The following is a 16,463-nucleotide window of genomic DNA, read 5'->3' as shown; positions in this document are numbered from 1 at the left end:
TTGTTGCCGCTGCCGCCATGTCGTGAAGACGCTGTGTGCTTCGTTGTGAAAGCGAAACTACTTTGTTTGGTCTTCCAAAAGAGGACGATATCCGCTTCGTCATGCCTAGAGCTGATCTGTGCTGGTCGCTGAGGGAATACATCAACTTACATCAACTTGCTATGGATCGCCGGATCGACTTTCACCATGGACGAAGCGGAGTCCAGCCCGGGGTCGTCACATGTGGTTGCCGCTCCTTCGTCGAATCCGCCGGCCGCGCCGTTCTCAACCCTGACGCCTCTGCTCACTCTAGCCCTCCGGCCTCAGCTCACGCTAGGCCGCCGTGTTTTTCGTTGTGAAAGAGAAACCGCATAAACACATTTCATTACACCAAATACACAAAATAATGTTCTTTTTAGCAGCATCATATGACCCCTTTAAGCATCATACAATGTAATGATTAGTTAACATTATTGAAGAAAGAAATTATAAATGTTTTCTATATTACTTCAAATAAAAGAGAGTATAACCTGCAATGCCATGTTATGTCATGACTTTGTCTTGTTAAGAAGGCATAATCAATTAAATTTAACATGTTTGCAAAGAAGGCCTATTACAAAAAAAAATGTAGCACAGGCCGAAACAAATTATTATTATTATTATTATTATTAAAGAAGTTTCATAACATACATTGTGTGTAAATAGCCTACACTTTATTTTCAGCGTTTATGAGCAGCACACCCATCTAACAAAATATAGCCTACTGAATGTTATGAAAAAGTTTTTATAACGTTCCCATTAAGTTAAGAAAAAATTGTTTCTGAATGTTCTTTGAACGTTCAAAACGTCCAGTTTTTAAATTGTTTTAAAAGCGTTTTTTTTCTTGGTTATGCAAAGGTTAAAGGAACATTCCATTTTGACATTTTGCAAACATTATGGGAAATTACTTTTGAATAATTGTTAAACATTCTGAAACAAGTAGTTACATTCAAAACTAAAGGTTTCGAGTAAAATCGTTCCATGCACAATGTATATACAGTATTTGTATAGTAAACACATTTGTTGTTCATAACTTTGCCAGAGCGTTAGCCACAGTTCTGAGAACGTTCCATGTTAGCTGGACAAACCCCAAAGAGCTTATTTGGGACATGCCCCGCCCCTAAAATGAAATTGTAAATATGATTGGATGGAAAAGAGAAATATCCCACCTCCAGTTTAAATGTAGGTTCTGATTGTTTACCTATTTATTTAGTATTTTTTAGTGAGTTATAACGTTATATAATAAGAGTTATAGATGCCTCTGTCTTCTCATTGATTCCAAATGTCTCTGCGCCAACATTCAGTGGCGTCCTTGTTGTAACAAGATTTACGTACGAGTACGGCGAGTAACGGTGGCCACAGCAACGTGTAGATTTTTTTTTTTAATTATGTATTATGATAAAGCAAGATAATCTCCTAATTTTGCATAGCAACAATGTACGCTTTACGGTTACTAAAACAACTTCTCTCAAGCCCTGACTGTGAAATGTCCCGGATGAGGTTGAGTCACCCGCGTTGACGTCACTCGAGCTCTGAAAATGGCTGAGTTGGAAGAGGAGGTGGATGTCTTGGTCCAGAGAGTTGTGAAAGATATCAATAACGCCTTTAAAAGAAACCCGAACATGTACGTATGTGAACTCGCATGGTTGTTTATCACGCGGTCGTCTAGTTTAATGCTTAAAAGCGGTCTGGACCCTCGCGCTCAGCCGCAGGGAGAACATAGTGCAGCAGCCTGTGTAACTTGCGCAGACAGACAGCGGCTGGCTAACCGGCCACTAACCAGCGGTCAGCAGCAGAGAAAGCTCACCAAGCCTCGCTTTTAGACCAGGTCGTGTTAAAATGTGTCTGGGGTGCCTATTTAACAAGCACCGTGAAAACGCCGAAAGTTGTGAAACGCGAAGTGTGCATGCTTGTCACGTTGTAGCTAGTAACGTTACTGTGAATGTTTGGATTTGTTAGTCGCTGGTCAGTAACTGGCGGGCGTAGCGAGCTTTAATACATTATATTTATAGTCATAATTCTCAGTAATTGTCCTTTTGTTTTTACTGGTAATTCGGGTGAGACGATCAGTGGTTGCAACATCGCTGCTCTTGTGTATCCAAACACATCTCTTCAGTCCACATATGAAGCATCTCGTCTGTTTTTTAAAGTTGCCTGTGTGTTGGGTCTGTTTGTCCCATATTTATAGGGTCAGTGCCCTGTCCCAATGGTTTCATCTCACTCTTCTCCTATGACATTCTTGTATGTAATGAGTCCGTGTCAGCTGAGATGTTTGGTGCTTTATGCATTGCTGTTTGCCTTTAGCTCCTTAGTATTTGGCAGAGTTTCTTAAAATAGCCATGTGACTTGTTCTTCATTTTTATCTTTTACAATGTGTTCACAGTGATGAAATTGGCCTCATTTCGTGCCCCGAAGCCCGGTACAACAGAAGCCCCATCGTCTTGGTGGAGAATAAGCTGGGAGTGGAGAGCTGGTGTGTCAAGTTTCTGCTGCCCTATGTGCATAATAAACTCCTGCTGTACAGGCAGAGAAAGCAGTGGCTCGATCGGGAAGGTAGGACGAAGGTTTATTGGGTTAGCTTGTTCAGCCGGCTCACATTGCTGTGACCTTAGTCTTTATTAAAAAATGGCTGTTCATACAAAAGACCGGCGTTGCTGAAAAAACTGACTTCTCTCTCTTCTTCTCTTCAAGCACTGGTAGATATAACCTGCACATTGCTTCTCCTAAACCCAGACTTTACCACTGCGTGGAATGTCAGGTACATTTTCAACATGCTTGTATTACCTGAACAAAACAACAAAAAAAAACATTTTACTGAACTAACTAACCCTTTCACATACTTTCTGAATGATTATATGCACATCTGTGGTATTTTTAGAAATTCTCTTTTTCTTCTCTTTGATGTCTGTATAGATTTCGGCCGTATTATTGTTCTGAATGTGCTGTTGCTATTTTTAAAAAAGTTGTCTTGGGAAAGGAGACATCAAAAGACTGCTGCTACATTTAACTCTAAATGTGACTTGATTTTCAAAATTCTCATAGTGAGCACAGAACTTACTGATTTCTCCAACATTTAGTTCCATAGTTCCATCCCAAGAAACACTCTAGAGATATTTATGCCATGCCTGTTTAAAAAAAAAAATCTTTAATGTTATTTACTGTATGCTTTTTTTTTTATTAGGCTTTTTTTACTAGGATTTTGCACAAAAATCTTGGCTGAATGTCTTTGTGATAATGTTGCACGGAAGAAACATATTGTCCAGGAGGTGGTGCTGTACTGTTTTTTTTAATGGGCTCATAAATAAAACAGTAAGTGTTAAATTCCTTGTGCATCTTGGCATATGTTGATGATCAGTCTGCTTAATTGGTTTGTTGTGAACGCAGGCGCTGGGTGTTACAGTGGCTGCAGAAGGAGTGCTCTCCTTCTGGACAAGAACTGAAGGATCAGGCTGAACCCAGAGGAGACGCTGTGAGGAGGAGACAGTGCGAGCGGCTGCAAAGAGCCTTGCAGGAGGAGATGAGGGTCTGTGCAGACGCAGCCGGCCGTTACCCCAGCAACTACAATGCATGGTCCCATCGCATCTGGGTATTGCAAAACATGGCTAAAGGCAATCTGAAGGTAGGCCGTCTCAGTCCACTGCAGCTTTCTGCACTATATCTGTGTGATTTATCATAATGACTGAAAACGGGTGTCTGTTAGATGTTGCTTTGTTTGCGTACATTTCAAAGATTAGATTTGTCTTCGATTACTTTAAGGAATGATGGATCACACTGGCATATCATCAGTGTTGTTACAAGGAAAGCAACATGAGATGGTTATTTAAGAGGTTGATAAATCTACCTGAGCCTTTGATGATCTTAATACCTTTCTTCTCCACTTGAATTACCTTAGGAAGAGACCTGATTACAGATGCCACAGCTTTCTGTCTTTTTAGCATTTATTTATTTTTTATTTTTTAGAGAGAGCTGAGTGCTGTTAGTCAGGAAAGCTTATTGCCTCTTAGGGGGTCACTGAGTGCCAGACCCTTTGATGTGCTTATCCTTTCTTAATTGGATGCAAAATTAGGCAAATGTTACAGGGCTCAATCCAAGCTAAAAGCCCTCATATAAAAAGGATGAGCCTGTAGATTTAATGATCCAGGACTAAACAGACTTGAACCAGTCTGAGCTTTTCATAGGCTATTTCAGGAGTAATTGGGTTATGCGGCTGTCGTCTTACAACTCTGCATGTCTTGTTTGACTCTGTTTTCCTTGGTCTGAATTTTCATCCTAGATCACTGTAGTACAATGTTTACTGAGTTTACAACCTAAATGAAGTCATGTTTTATTTTAAAATACTCTTGGATATTTAATTATGCATGCTCAGTTCCTTTATTTTTACCTTTAAAACATCTAATGCTCACTTAAAGTTAATCTTAATAAGCATTAATATTTTAATAACACTGTTAAATATAAACTTCAGCAAATCTCAAAATTAATATCTATTATTCATGTACATTATAATGTTTTAATGCATCAGTTGATATTTAAAATGATTGATTTTAGTTTTAGTGTTTTATTTTTCAATTATTTAAACAAAATTGTATACATTTAATATCAGCCATTCATCAGTTATTGGTTAAAACATGTCAAAAAGAATTTTAATATTGGTGCATCTCATTTTTGCAGCGCTGTAGAAAATTTATATATATATTTTTTCTTTTTATTTAGACAAAGTTGTATGTTTAATTTCATCCATTTATCAGTTTTTGGTTATAACGTCAAAAAGAATTTTAATATTGGTGCATCTAATTTTTGCAGCACTGCAGAAATTACTTTTTTTTTTTTTTCATTTATTTAGACAAGGTTGTATATATTAAATATCAGCCATTTATCAGTTATTTGTTATAACATTGTCAAACAGAATTTGAATATTGGTGTAACTATTTTTTGTTTGCATATTTGAACAATGCATAATAATATGCATATATTTGCATAATGCATAATTGAATGCATTTGAATAAATTTATTGATATGCTGACATTCGTTGCCCTTCCAACTTGGCAACTGAACTAAAATGAACAAAAAATTCAGCTGCAACAGCCTGAATCATGATGGTGTTAAATGAATATAATACTCTGTGACTTTCTACTCCAGGTTCTGCATGATGAGCTGTCCTCCACCCGACTGTGGGTGTCCATGCACGTGTCAGATCACAGCGGCTTCCACTACCGTCAACACCTGCTCAAGGCCCTGGCCAGAGAGCTGAGCCAGGTTGGAGAGACGGAGCTCCACCCCACCCAGCAGCCTAATGGAGAGAGCACAGCGGGCGCGTCTGATGACAATCACCATAATGACGTCATCCCTCAGCTCTTCCACGAGGAGATGGAGCTCTGCACTGATCTCATCGAGTCATATCCAGGCCACGAGACGCTGTGGTGCCACAGGTGAGAGTGCTCGAAGCCAGTTAGAGATCTCCAGGTCTTGCTGTGCCGATGATAGTCGTGCAATCAGTCAACATCAGACTGTGCTTCCACAGGTCTCAATGTGAATACAGTGACTTTGTTTGCCAGAAGTCTGTCCTTGGCCCTCAGCTGGTCTGGCCTGATGTGTTTATGGCTTAGTGTTATAAAATGATGGATGGTCTTATGTTGCAGAGTTGTAGCTCACTGAGGGAGAGGCAAGCAGTTTGCTGGATCTTTTTCAAGCTCTTTCAGTTTTTCCCCTTCCCAGCCTCATCCCTCGTGGCTGAGGCAAGGAGCAGCTGCTCGGTGAATGGTGTTTATGTATCTTTAGCTTGTGTTTCCCCCCTAAAGTGTGTCATGGCAACAGATCTATTTCATTTACAAGTCTGCTGTTAGTTTGAAGATATGAAAAGTTGTTTGTGCCTCTTAATGATAAATATAATAAAACAAAATGCATTACTAAGCTCTAGCTTGCTTTAGTCACAGATGTTTCATACATAAGCCTTTTTATGGTTATTGAAATCAGTGTTTGTGTGTATATATATATATATGTATATATGTATGTGTGTGTGTATATATAAAGGTCAAGTTCTCCGCAAGGAAAAGTAGTGGATACTAGAGTAGTCGAACTTGCCATTTTGTCAAATCGCAATTCAACTACATTATGTGGTTTTATCATATAAACTACTTTTAGGATACATTTATGGTGCATTTGAAAGCTTTTTAAAATGTGGGTTCATTGTAATTGCATGGTAAAGAGTAGGGCTGAACGATTTTGGAAAATAATCTTAATTGCGATTTTTTTTTACCAATATTGCGATTGCGATTTAATATGCAATAATTTTTTTAAAGCTCTTTATGTTCTGTATTATTCAACAAAGACAAGCTATAAATCATTGTATAGTATGACCAACACAATATTAGATAAACATAAATGTTCTTTTCTGTAGGCCAGGCCTATATGTTACGATGAAATTAGGTGATGCATGAATTGATATGAATGACATTTTTATTTAACAACTACAATCACAGTATATTGACTGATTTGTTGAACTTCCAACCTTGTAAGCATGTAATAATTATGACAACATAAAGCACTGACAAATAAGCCTGGTGTAAACATTAATATGAAAGTCAGTAACAAATCACACAAACTAAAGATTGCAAAGATTGCAGAAATATAAAAACAAATCTGTTGCTTTACCACACTACTTTAGATAATTCAAAGTCACTGTAATAAACATATGTAAACATGTGGACATAACAGTCATTATATAGATCAGTGAGTAGAACCCATTATAATCAGTGACGCTGTGTACACTGGATGCAGCGCGGCGCGACAAAACCCAGCATTAAACTGATGCCTTGTTCTATTTATGACGTACTGACACAAAGTTAAAATGATTTGCAACGGTCGCTTTTTCGCATCCAGTGTAGAGCTGTTGCGGCGCGACGCGACAACTGTAGTGTATAGACACGGTGAGTGAAGCCGAGATCAAGATATGCCTTGTCATATTTTCTGCATTTAGCATTTGAATGACCAGCATCTGCCTGGGTCTGTGCGACTTCATCTATGGCTTTTCTCTTCCCTTTCACAAACCGATCCATCTCCCATTCTAAGTTACATCCTTTGGCTGTTTACCGTTTTATTTCTTTTCTTTTTCTGCTGATGGCCCGCGCTCGACTTGAAGCAGCGATGGGTGTGTGTCATCAAAGTACTGCGAGAGCTATAAGAGAGCGCGGACGTCTCCTTATGCTTTCTCTCGCCTTACTTTGATGTCATACACCGATCTGATCTTCAAGTTGAACACACCTCTTTACTCTCGTGTGTCACGTGACCGTGTAATTGCAGCCTCTGCGATTGAAAAATCGCGTTATTTCATATCGCGATATTATCGCAAATGCAATGAATCGTTCAGCCCTAGTAAAGATCAAGTAGCACATTTTACTATGGTAAATCCTGTTCTGTGGAAGAAAGTCAAGCAGTTTTGGAACTACATGAGGGTGAGTAAATGATGACACAATCTATGAGACAGCCAAGTGCACAATCAATGAGATATTAGTAATTAATTAGCAAGTAATTCTGTATGTAATATAGTTTGTGATGTATTTTCTTTTATTTTGGATAGAGTTTTTTGTGGTTTTCGAAGATGAGGGCGTGTCTTTTAATAGTTAGTAAGCCTATTAGGCTAATTTTGCTATTCTGATGTTGAGCATTTTTTTATTTTCCCTGTGACTAATCATATCAGACCTGAATCCAGACTTAAATAATAATGTAAAGTGCATTTTAGTGTTGTCAAAAGTACCGACTTTGGTACCAGTCGGTACTGAAATTTAAAAAATGATGATCCCAGCATTTCTCGCAAGCATTTTGAGCGGATTCTTAAACACCTCTGACTGGCCATTGTGATCACACACTCAACAGATATGTCTGTGATTGGTTACAATGATCATCGCCTCACTCTCTTCACCGAGCGCTTACACAGATCTACGTGGGGTGTTTGAAAGTCGCACAGTGGATCCATCAGTGAATCCCTGATATATCTGCTCATAGACGAATCGTCTGATAGACGCTGCTGTCAAACGCTCCCGTGTTTATGTTAAGAATCCGCTCAGCAGCGCTCAAAATGTTCGTGGGAAATTCTGGTATTGTCATATTTTTTTAATTTCAGCACTGGCTGGTACCGAAGTCGGTACTTTTGACAACACTAGTGCATTTTATTTTATAGTCAATTGTATTTCAACATTGAACAAATTCATATCCAGGCTTCTCCAACAGGCGACATGTCTTCTACCTGTGGCACCAGTGGCGGAGGGAGCACCTCCAGGAGGCAGGGTCACAATCTCCACCTCTCACCCACATTGACGTCCTGCTCAGCGAGGAGCCCTGTGATGAAGCCAGTGCTTCCCAGGCCATGGACGTGGACTGTGTTCTGGATGGGAGCAAACATGGAAGCTACACGCAGGACACCAAGCGACTAAAGCGGGGACCCCGGCTTCCCCACCCCGGACTTCCCTCCGAGCACACGTTTGTCTCTAGAATCCTCACAGGCTGCCGGAGCCCCGAGCAAAGCTGCTTTGCCATTGCCTACAGGAAGTGGCTGGACTCAGTTATAGGTCAGTAGCGTGAGAAACACTCCACCCACCATGATGTGGGAGAGCTGTGATAGGTCAACTTATTTCTGGCTCCAACCGCCCACACCCGCTTCTCTGAAAACGGCTGGACTTCTTGGCCGGTTTGTCAGAGATGCTCTGCCGGAGCAAATTCCCGCTCATGATGAAAACCCATGACCCGTCTCCGCAGTCTAAGCCTGGTCTGTTTCAGCTGCTTTAGTTCAGGTACTGGATATCTCAGGTCTGTTTTCAGTGTACAATCCTTTTCTCTATCAGAAGCTACAAGTTTGTATTTTTTTTTTCATATAGTTTGGTTGGTTTTTATGTTGTTTAAAGTCTTCCACCACAAATCAATAATAGTATGCTCTCCTCATGCTGTCTGCAGTTTTATGATTCCTGTCGGGAATCTTAAACGCACACTGTGGTGCACACTTGAAGGGAACACTTAGAGCCCAAAGTGATTCTGACCCAGTTTCCCTCTTTGTTTAATTGAGGGCAGACTGGCTCTGAATTCCATCTACTGCTCCTCTTTGGACTTTTGTACTAAAGCATGAAAATTTTTTCAATGAATACCTAGAAGTTTTGCTACAATCAGTAACGTGAGCACAATCATTGAATTTAAAGTTTCCTGGAGGCATTTAATATGAAATATTAGGGCTAAACACAGACATTTTCATGAGTTTTAATAATCTTAAATAAATAAACCGATAACTGCACATGAAATTGACCGTTTCTAGGTGCTCTCCTCATTCAAGTGAGTATTTGTATTATATGACATAACTGTTGCAGGGTCAGCATTTCTTCAGTTCATGCAGATGATTCTTGGGCGTTTGAGAATAAATGTTCCTAAAGCACATCATCATCATCATCACTCATTAGAATAACAAAGGCCACGTTGTCACATGGACTAGCCTCAGCATTTAAGCACTAGTTTTGGGTTATAGTTCATCCAGGTGGTCTCACAGATGCATGGGTTTTCATGATGAAAGGGAACTGCAGAAGCGGGAATAGGCTTTTCTCAGCTTGGCCCAAGCGTGGCTGCAGAAATAACATGATGCCACGTTCAAGCCCATCTGGTGCAGAATGGTGCTTATTCTCTGCGCCGGGGGAGTGTGGACCCCTGAGGGGCCTGGGTTTACAAATGCTGCTTTTTGTTTAACACTATTTTGAACTTAAAGTATATTTATGCAAATATGAAAAGTGAATTGTTGTTAGCTTCACTTATGTGATTTATTAAAGATAATAAGCTATTAGACGGTTATGGTTGACTCACTGTTACTCAGTAATTATTCAACTTGTAATAAACTTTGAAGTTTCACAGGCTCAGTCGTGCATTGACAACTTAATTCATTCACAGCTTAGAGTAGGTTGTGAAAATCTGATTCGATTTGATTAGATCTCGCTCTTAAATCAAGGACAATGCCCATTCTACATATGCAAAAACTATTCTAGTTAGGTGAAGTCATTTTAACATTCTAGGAAAGCTTATATGAATCATGTCTTTCAGCACATCTATAAGACTTGCACAGTTCGATCTTAAGTTTCACTTCATAAGTCTACTACTCCTTTTTTTTTTTTTTTTTTTTGCACAGTTGCACAAGAACTAGATTTATGAAAGTAGTTGAGTTATGTAACTTCTAGACTGACTCTCGGACTTTATAAAGGGCCATGTCAGTGTGGTTTTCTGCATGTCTTGGACCCTGACTTTTTTTTTTTTCTTTGAGCTGCAGCAGCAAAATTACCGGATGTCTGTCACAGAATTCTGAAAGGTTCCCCTCAAGAATAAAGCCAGCTTTTCTTCCACACCATTCCTCTGTATAACGCAATGTTTAGCAACTGCACTGACAGCGTTTGATCATTTTTCACTCTTTATAAGTACAGGTGTGTGCATAGGTGCTTGTTTTAGATGATAATATTATAAGGTTTTAGCTTCAGCATCTCCCCCCTTACACCTGCTGTTAAATAAACAACTGCTAATAGAGTCCTGTATGGAAGAATAGTCTAAAACTGGAATGGATCTGCAACAAATTCCTTTATATTTTTTCACTCTGATTTGGTCAATCTGATCTGAATAGTTACCTTTTTGCATGTACATTATGTGTGTACTGTTGTATTGGGATCAAGGTCACGTTGTCATTGTATTTGATTACATTTTATTATAATTTTTTGATTTCATGACCCATACATGCAGAGACAGAAAACATTGCATTGCTTTTTGGCTCCCTAAACAATTAGCTCGTTGTATTAATACTATAGATGGTAAATGTATTGCCTAACTTAAACCCTTAATGGACAGTCTTATCAATTATATTGTTGAAAACTTACAAATTACAATATTGTTGTCTTTATATCTGTTCAGGGCTTCCTATTCACATTATTCATTTCCTAAGCAGTTCACAAATAGTCCTACATTACCTTAGAGGTTTTAAATGTGTACATTAATGTGAATTACACCGAGGACGCACATAGTATTTCCAGTTATGTCATGTCATTTTCCATTGTTGTAATGTCATTTGCTGTGTGAATACCAGAAATTTAACAGCAGTTACACTAAAGCATAAACAGATTTTAAATTACTAGTACATCTATGCAGAAGCAGGACAGAGTTCATTTAGCTTTAGAAAGAACAAATGTAGCCTAAGATTTTGTATTTTCTTTATGTATTGTCTGATAAGCTGATAAGGTACTGTAGGTTTTTACAGCCACAATAACCAACATTTATTGCATCTCATCCATTATGTATTTTATATTTATTTGTATTAAAAACTGTATTGACCGTAGTTGTTTTGTCAGTTCCCTACCACATTAAATAAAGCTACTCTGAAAAGGTCCATCTCACATTTTTATTTCCTATTATTTTGCATTCATGACCATTTTATTAAGGTAATTTTTTTTTTAATCATGTCATATGTGTTTATTCGATTACACAGGATTATGGAAACAATTTACAAGAACAACATTAGTCATGGGTCTAAAGAGCACATAATGTTCACAAATTTAGGGTTGGTAAGTTATTTTTTATTTTTTTTATGTTTTGGAACGAAGACTTGTGTTCATCAAGGCTGCATTTATTTGTTAAAAAATACAGTAAAAACGAATGTGTTAAAGATTAGGTCTACAATAAAATAAAAAGTTTCCTATTTGTTTTCAAATGTGGTTTATACCTATCAAAGCAAAGCTGGATTTAAGCAGTTATTACTCCAGTCTTCAGTGTCACATGATCCTTCAGGAATCATTCTAATGCTGATTTGATGCTTAAGAAAATTTTCAATTATCAATGCTGAAAACAGTTGAGCTGCTCAGTATTTTTGTGGAAACAGTGACACATTTTTCAGAATTATTTGAACAAAGATCAAACGAACACAAATGTATGTTCCTATGTAAAAGTCTTTCTTCATAGTTACTTCTGATTAAATTTATGCATTCTTGCTTGACAAAATAATTAGATTCATGCAGAGTAAAAAAAAAAAACTTTTTGACCCCAAACTTTTGAACGGTAGTAGGCTATAATTTAACTGACGGCAATAAGAAGTTAAGAAAAAGTATCTGTAGTAGGCTAAATATTGTTTGCTTCCTGTATTTATTCTGTAGCTTTCTTTAGTCGGAGGGCTCGACAGTCATTTTGCAACCAGTTTCATTTCATGGCATCGAAAGGGCTTATACCGATTCGGTTCTTTAAGTTATTTCTAACTAGTAACTCAACGCATTCATGTACACGTACAGCACAGTTTTGCCGAGAGCTGCAGCTCGTTCATTGAGAAATTAGGCAGCCTTCCGTGGTGTTTGATTAGCAGGTCTCTGATGGGAGGAGTCGGGCTTGCCCACAGACTGAGTGAAAGACAGGCAGGCGATGAAGATGGTGGATCCAGACACACATTGGGCGGACCGTTAGCTCTCTGGAAACTGCAGCATACGAACAGGTGAGAGATATGACAGAAGAGATTGTTTTACGCGCTATGTAATCATCGTCTGTCACAAAAGCGGTTTTGTTAAGTAAAACAGGAATAGTGTAATGAAAAAATCATTGTATTTCAATGAGATTCATTCAATGATGCGGTTCGTTCGTAGTGATTTACTGTTGTGATGTTGCTTTCCCTGCGGATGGGCTGAACAGTGTTTGTTTACACTAGAAAGGACAATTGTTGCTGCGGAAAGCACTGCATTACTACTCCCGGTTACCAGATACAACACAAAAGAAATATGAGGGACCTAGGTTTAGTAACTTGGTTATCCAATGCAATTTGCGATGCAAACAATATTATCATCATTAGCAAACAAAAAAATGCCTTCAACTAATTCAGTTTCCAACTATGTTTGTGCGTTGATTGAGAGTGGTGTTAATTCTGATGACTAGAATAATAGTGACTTTCCGCTTCTCCAAAAAGATTTGTATTTTCCTGCAGGTTAAGGTTACACCAGTAGGTGGCAACAAGTGAGTGTGGTATTAGTGAATGACTAAATTCTTCACTCAATCCATTCGTTTCAAAACATCTACTGCCTATGGAGGCAACAAGGCACATCCAAATCCAATCATTGTGAAACATTCTTTCTAATTAGATACCTTCATCTGGGCTGCGTTTCCCAAAGGCAATATGGTCGCACGTTCTGTTGTTACCAGTACATTAGCAAACAAAAAAATGCCTTCAACTAATTCAGTTTCCAACTATGTTTGTGCGTTGATTGAGAGTGGTGTTAATTCTGATGACTAGAATAATAGTGACTTTCCGCTTCTCCAAAAAGATTTGTATTTTCCTGCAGGTTAAGGTTACACCAGTAGGTGGCAACAAGTGAGTGTGGTATTAGTGAATGACTAAATTCTTCACTCAATCCATTCGTTTCAAAACATCTACTGCCTATGGAGGCAACAAGGCACATCCAAATCCAATCATTGTGAAACATTCTTTCTAATTAGATACCTTCATCTGGGCTGCGTTTCCCAAAAGGCAATATGGTCGCACGTTCTGTTGTTACCAGTAGAGTTCAGCGGAACTTGGATCCATAGCTAGCTATACTTATGGGAAATGCACACCTGATCGATTTTTGAAGAAAGCATAGATGTGTCACTGTCTACGATATCCCACAATCCTGTTCGTTTGATTTTGTGACACCGCTTTCTCTCCTTATTGAGAATGACTCTGATTAACAACTAAATGAACAACATTCCTGCTAACCATTTTTGGTTCCCAGAACGTTCTGGGAATGTTACCCTACAGAGCAGTGGTGTGTGGTGCTGTTCTGAAATGAGGAGGCATAGTCCTTTTTTCTTTCTTTCTTTCTTTTTTTTTTTTTTTTAATCAAATGTAAATTCATGTCCCATTCACATTTTCTTGGTTAGATAAACATTACTTATCAGAAAAAGAAAAAAACAATTCTATTTTATATTTTTACATTAATAATGTAATCAATATTCTATTTATTAAAGACAAGTAGCCTATGTCATCATGCTGTTTTTAAGAATTTTACATTTATTCCAAAATAATAACTCAAGGCAGTAATCATTTAAACAATATATTTTATTTGTGAACTTATGTTCAGCTATTCTTTTTTTAATAGTTAACTTTTAACTATTTTTGAATTTTTTGGATCATCAGTCATCAAAGCTCAGTAAATATTGGTCACAGACACTTAGCGTGCTTACAATTTTACTAAAATTTTTACCAAGCTGATTACTCACTAAAAACTTTTTATTTTAAAGTCGTATTTTGACATAACAAAGTGAGATATAACTAAATGTGTGAGTTGGTTACTTACTTTTTTAAATTAGTCTTCCCATTAACGCCATTATATTGTTCATTCAGACTGATTCATGAACGTGGAACGCGCAAGAACTCAAGAGGTGGGATTTATCGCATGAACTGATCACAGCCAAACATAATCAGTCATATACATACTGTAAAAAAAAAAAAAAAACATGAATAGTGTCCATGAAGTCACCCGTAGGTTTCTGAAGAGCAATTTTGAAGCCCAAAGTGGGCGGAGCCGGCTGTCGCCATCATGGCAGTGTGTCACCGCAATATACTGTATAAAAACATGGACGTAGTCACTCCCGGATAATCGAAAATGGGCAAAGAGGCGGGAGCAGGTTGCTGAAGCCACGCCCACCTAGCTCGACGGTGGTGACAGCAGCGGCAATCCACCTGTCACTCAAGTGGCCACGCCCTTAATTATGCAGAACTTTAAGGCTTAATATAATTTAAACGGATGAGTTATAAAAAAATTCACCCCCCTCAGTTGTCATGAAGGGCAAAATTAGCTATATAGACCAAAATAATTTTTTGAACCAGGCTGTAAACATGTTTTTTTCTGCTGTAAAGTTGGGCATTTTAACATGGGGAGTCTATGGGATTGACTCCTTTTTGCAGCCAGCCTCTAGCGGCCAGTTGACGAATTACAGTTTAAGTCACTTCCTTGTTGGCTTCACGAGAGAGAGCGGGAGGTTGCCGCTTGGTCACCTGAATTCTGCGTGTCTCTGTGTTAATGAATGGCGCAGACGCGCGGTTTAGTGTACTACTCGTATTGAAGCGCGAGTAATGCTTCCGGTGATTTCAGCGTCTGCCGTCTCACTAATGAGGACATAAATACATGAACATCTCCAGAACTGCTCTGAGAGTCACTTCATGAGCATTTTACCGTTTCATTTGAGTAAAATTATCCTCATATCATATACACACAGAAATGTAAAGGTATTTACGGCAACCCGTCAAAATAAAAGTTCGGTTTAACTTGAAGACATTGCGGCAGAAATATTAGCCTATAGATAGACATGCTGAAACAGAGGTTACAATAAAACATAAGTAAGGTTGGAAAAAATAAAACATTTTTGGGCCCTACATGTATTATTTGTTAAAATTTTAATAAATTGATGTTAAATTGTTTAAGTTTCATGATTTTAATTAATTAGACATGCGTTTTGATTAATACAATTTAATTTTACCAATAAAAAGGAGTCCAGAAAAATTAAAACGGAAAAAAATGGAATCCCCCCCTCATGAAGGAGATGACTCTCCTTCAGTGTATGGGTGTGTTTGTTCATTATGGAATGCATCACATGTTTTAAAATAATGGAACAAATATGGCAAAACACTCAAGGTAACACCATATTTAAATTTTGACAGGAACGAAAACGAGGCTGTGAGGGAGAGAAGTAGGCCTATAGATTGTAGGCCTACTGTTGTTTAGCAATGATTGTTCAGCTGACAAAATGTCTGTCAGTAGACTTTCAGTAGACAAAACCTCCATAAAATAGTTTTGAAAGTTGCGAGTTGTTGAAAATTAGGTAGGCTAGTCTTTGGACCTTATACAGTGTGTTCCATGTTTGATTGTAAAGACTGTAAGCCTAGTTTTTATTAGCTTTAAATTCAATATGGCGTATATAGCAGTCGGAGCAAATATTTAGTAAATATTTAAGAATGAGACAAAACATACAGTATGATCATGGCACTGCATGTGGGCAAGTTATTTTTTTAATCATTATTATTGTTATTATTATAGGCCTATTATTATTTGGGTTCATGTATGTTTATTTCTTATGTTGATCGGATTATTTCAGGTTTACACTACTCGAAATTTAGTTCGGATCGAGTTGAATCGGATCGATTGAGGTGTTTACATGAAGACAATTTAGTCCGGTTGAGCCTTCCGATTATAAAGGGATTATTTTATTGCATGTAAAAAAACATAGCAAGTGAATTAAATTAAGAGATTCAAAACACCGGTTTACGAAAGGCACACCATTAATTAAGAGTGTGTTTATGTAGGAGGAGTGTGAAAATGAATCAGCCTCACTTTAAAGCTGCTGGACACAGATTTCACGTAATCTCCGTTACGGATGTTGAAGTGCCACAACTGATGACTCACTGTAGTCTCTCTCTCTCTCTCTCTCTCTCT

The 16,463-nt window shown here is 38.1% G+C and overlaps 2 protein-coding genes across 2 annotated transcripts in view; both read left to right on the top strand.

The window, feature by feature from the left end:
* The first annotated feature begins 1,497 nt into the window (after positions 1–1,497).
* Positions 1,498–10,286, top strand: LOC107720202 (protein prenyltransferase alpha subunit repeat-containing protein 1-like). Its single transcript, XM_016527840.1, has 6 exons — positions 1,498–1,642; positions 2,402–2,571; positions 2,710–2,886; positions 3,393–3,637; positions 5,155–5,444; positions 8,242–10,286. The coding sequence occupies exons 1-6, from the start codon at positions 1,557–1,559 to the stop codon at positions 8,585–8,587; spliced, it is 1,314 nt and encodes a 437-aa protein (XP_016383326.1). The 5' UTR covers positions 1,498–1,556; the 3' UTR covers positions 8,588–10,286.
* A 2,149-nt stretch (positions 10,287–12,435) lies between these two features.
* The window catches only part of LOC107720269 (amyloid beta A4 precursor protein-binding family A member 1-like), a 72,195-nt gene continuing 68,167 nt past the window's right edge, over positions 12,436–16,463 (top strand). The window contains exon 1 of the mRNA XM_016527935.1: positions 12,436–12,496. The gene's annotated coding sequence lies outside the window, so the exon portion shown is untranslated. The remainder of the gene's footprint in view (positions 12,497–16,463) is intronic.

Source organism: Sinocyclocheilus rhinocerous, unplaced genomic scaffold (genome assembly GCF_001515625.1).
Source record: "Sinocyclocheilus rhinocerous isolate Xijiao unplaced genomic scaffold, SAMN03320098_v1.1 scaffold62, whole genome shotgun sequence".
Classification (NCBI taxonomy): domain Eukaryota; kingdom Metazoa; phylum Chordata; class Actinopteri; order Cypriniformes; family Cyprinidae; genus Sinocyclocheilus; species Sinocyclocheilus rhinocerous.
Note: the sequence above shows the minus strand (reverse complement) of the source record. Positions and strands in the feature narration are given on the sequence as shown.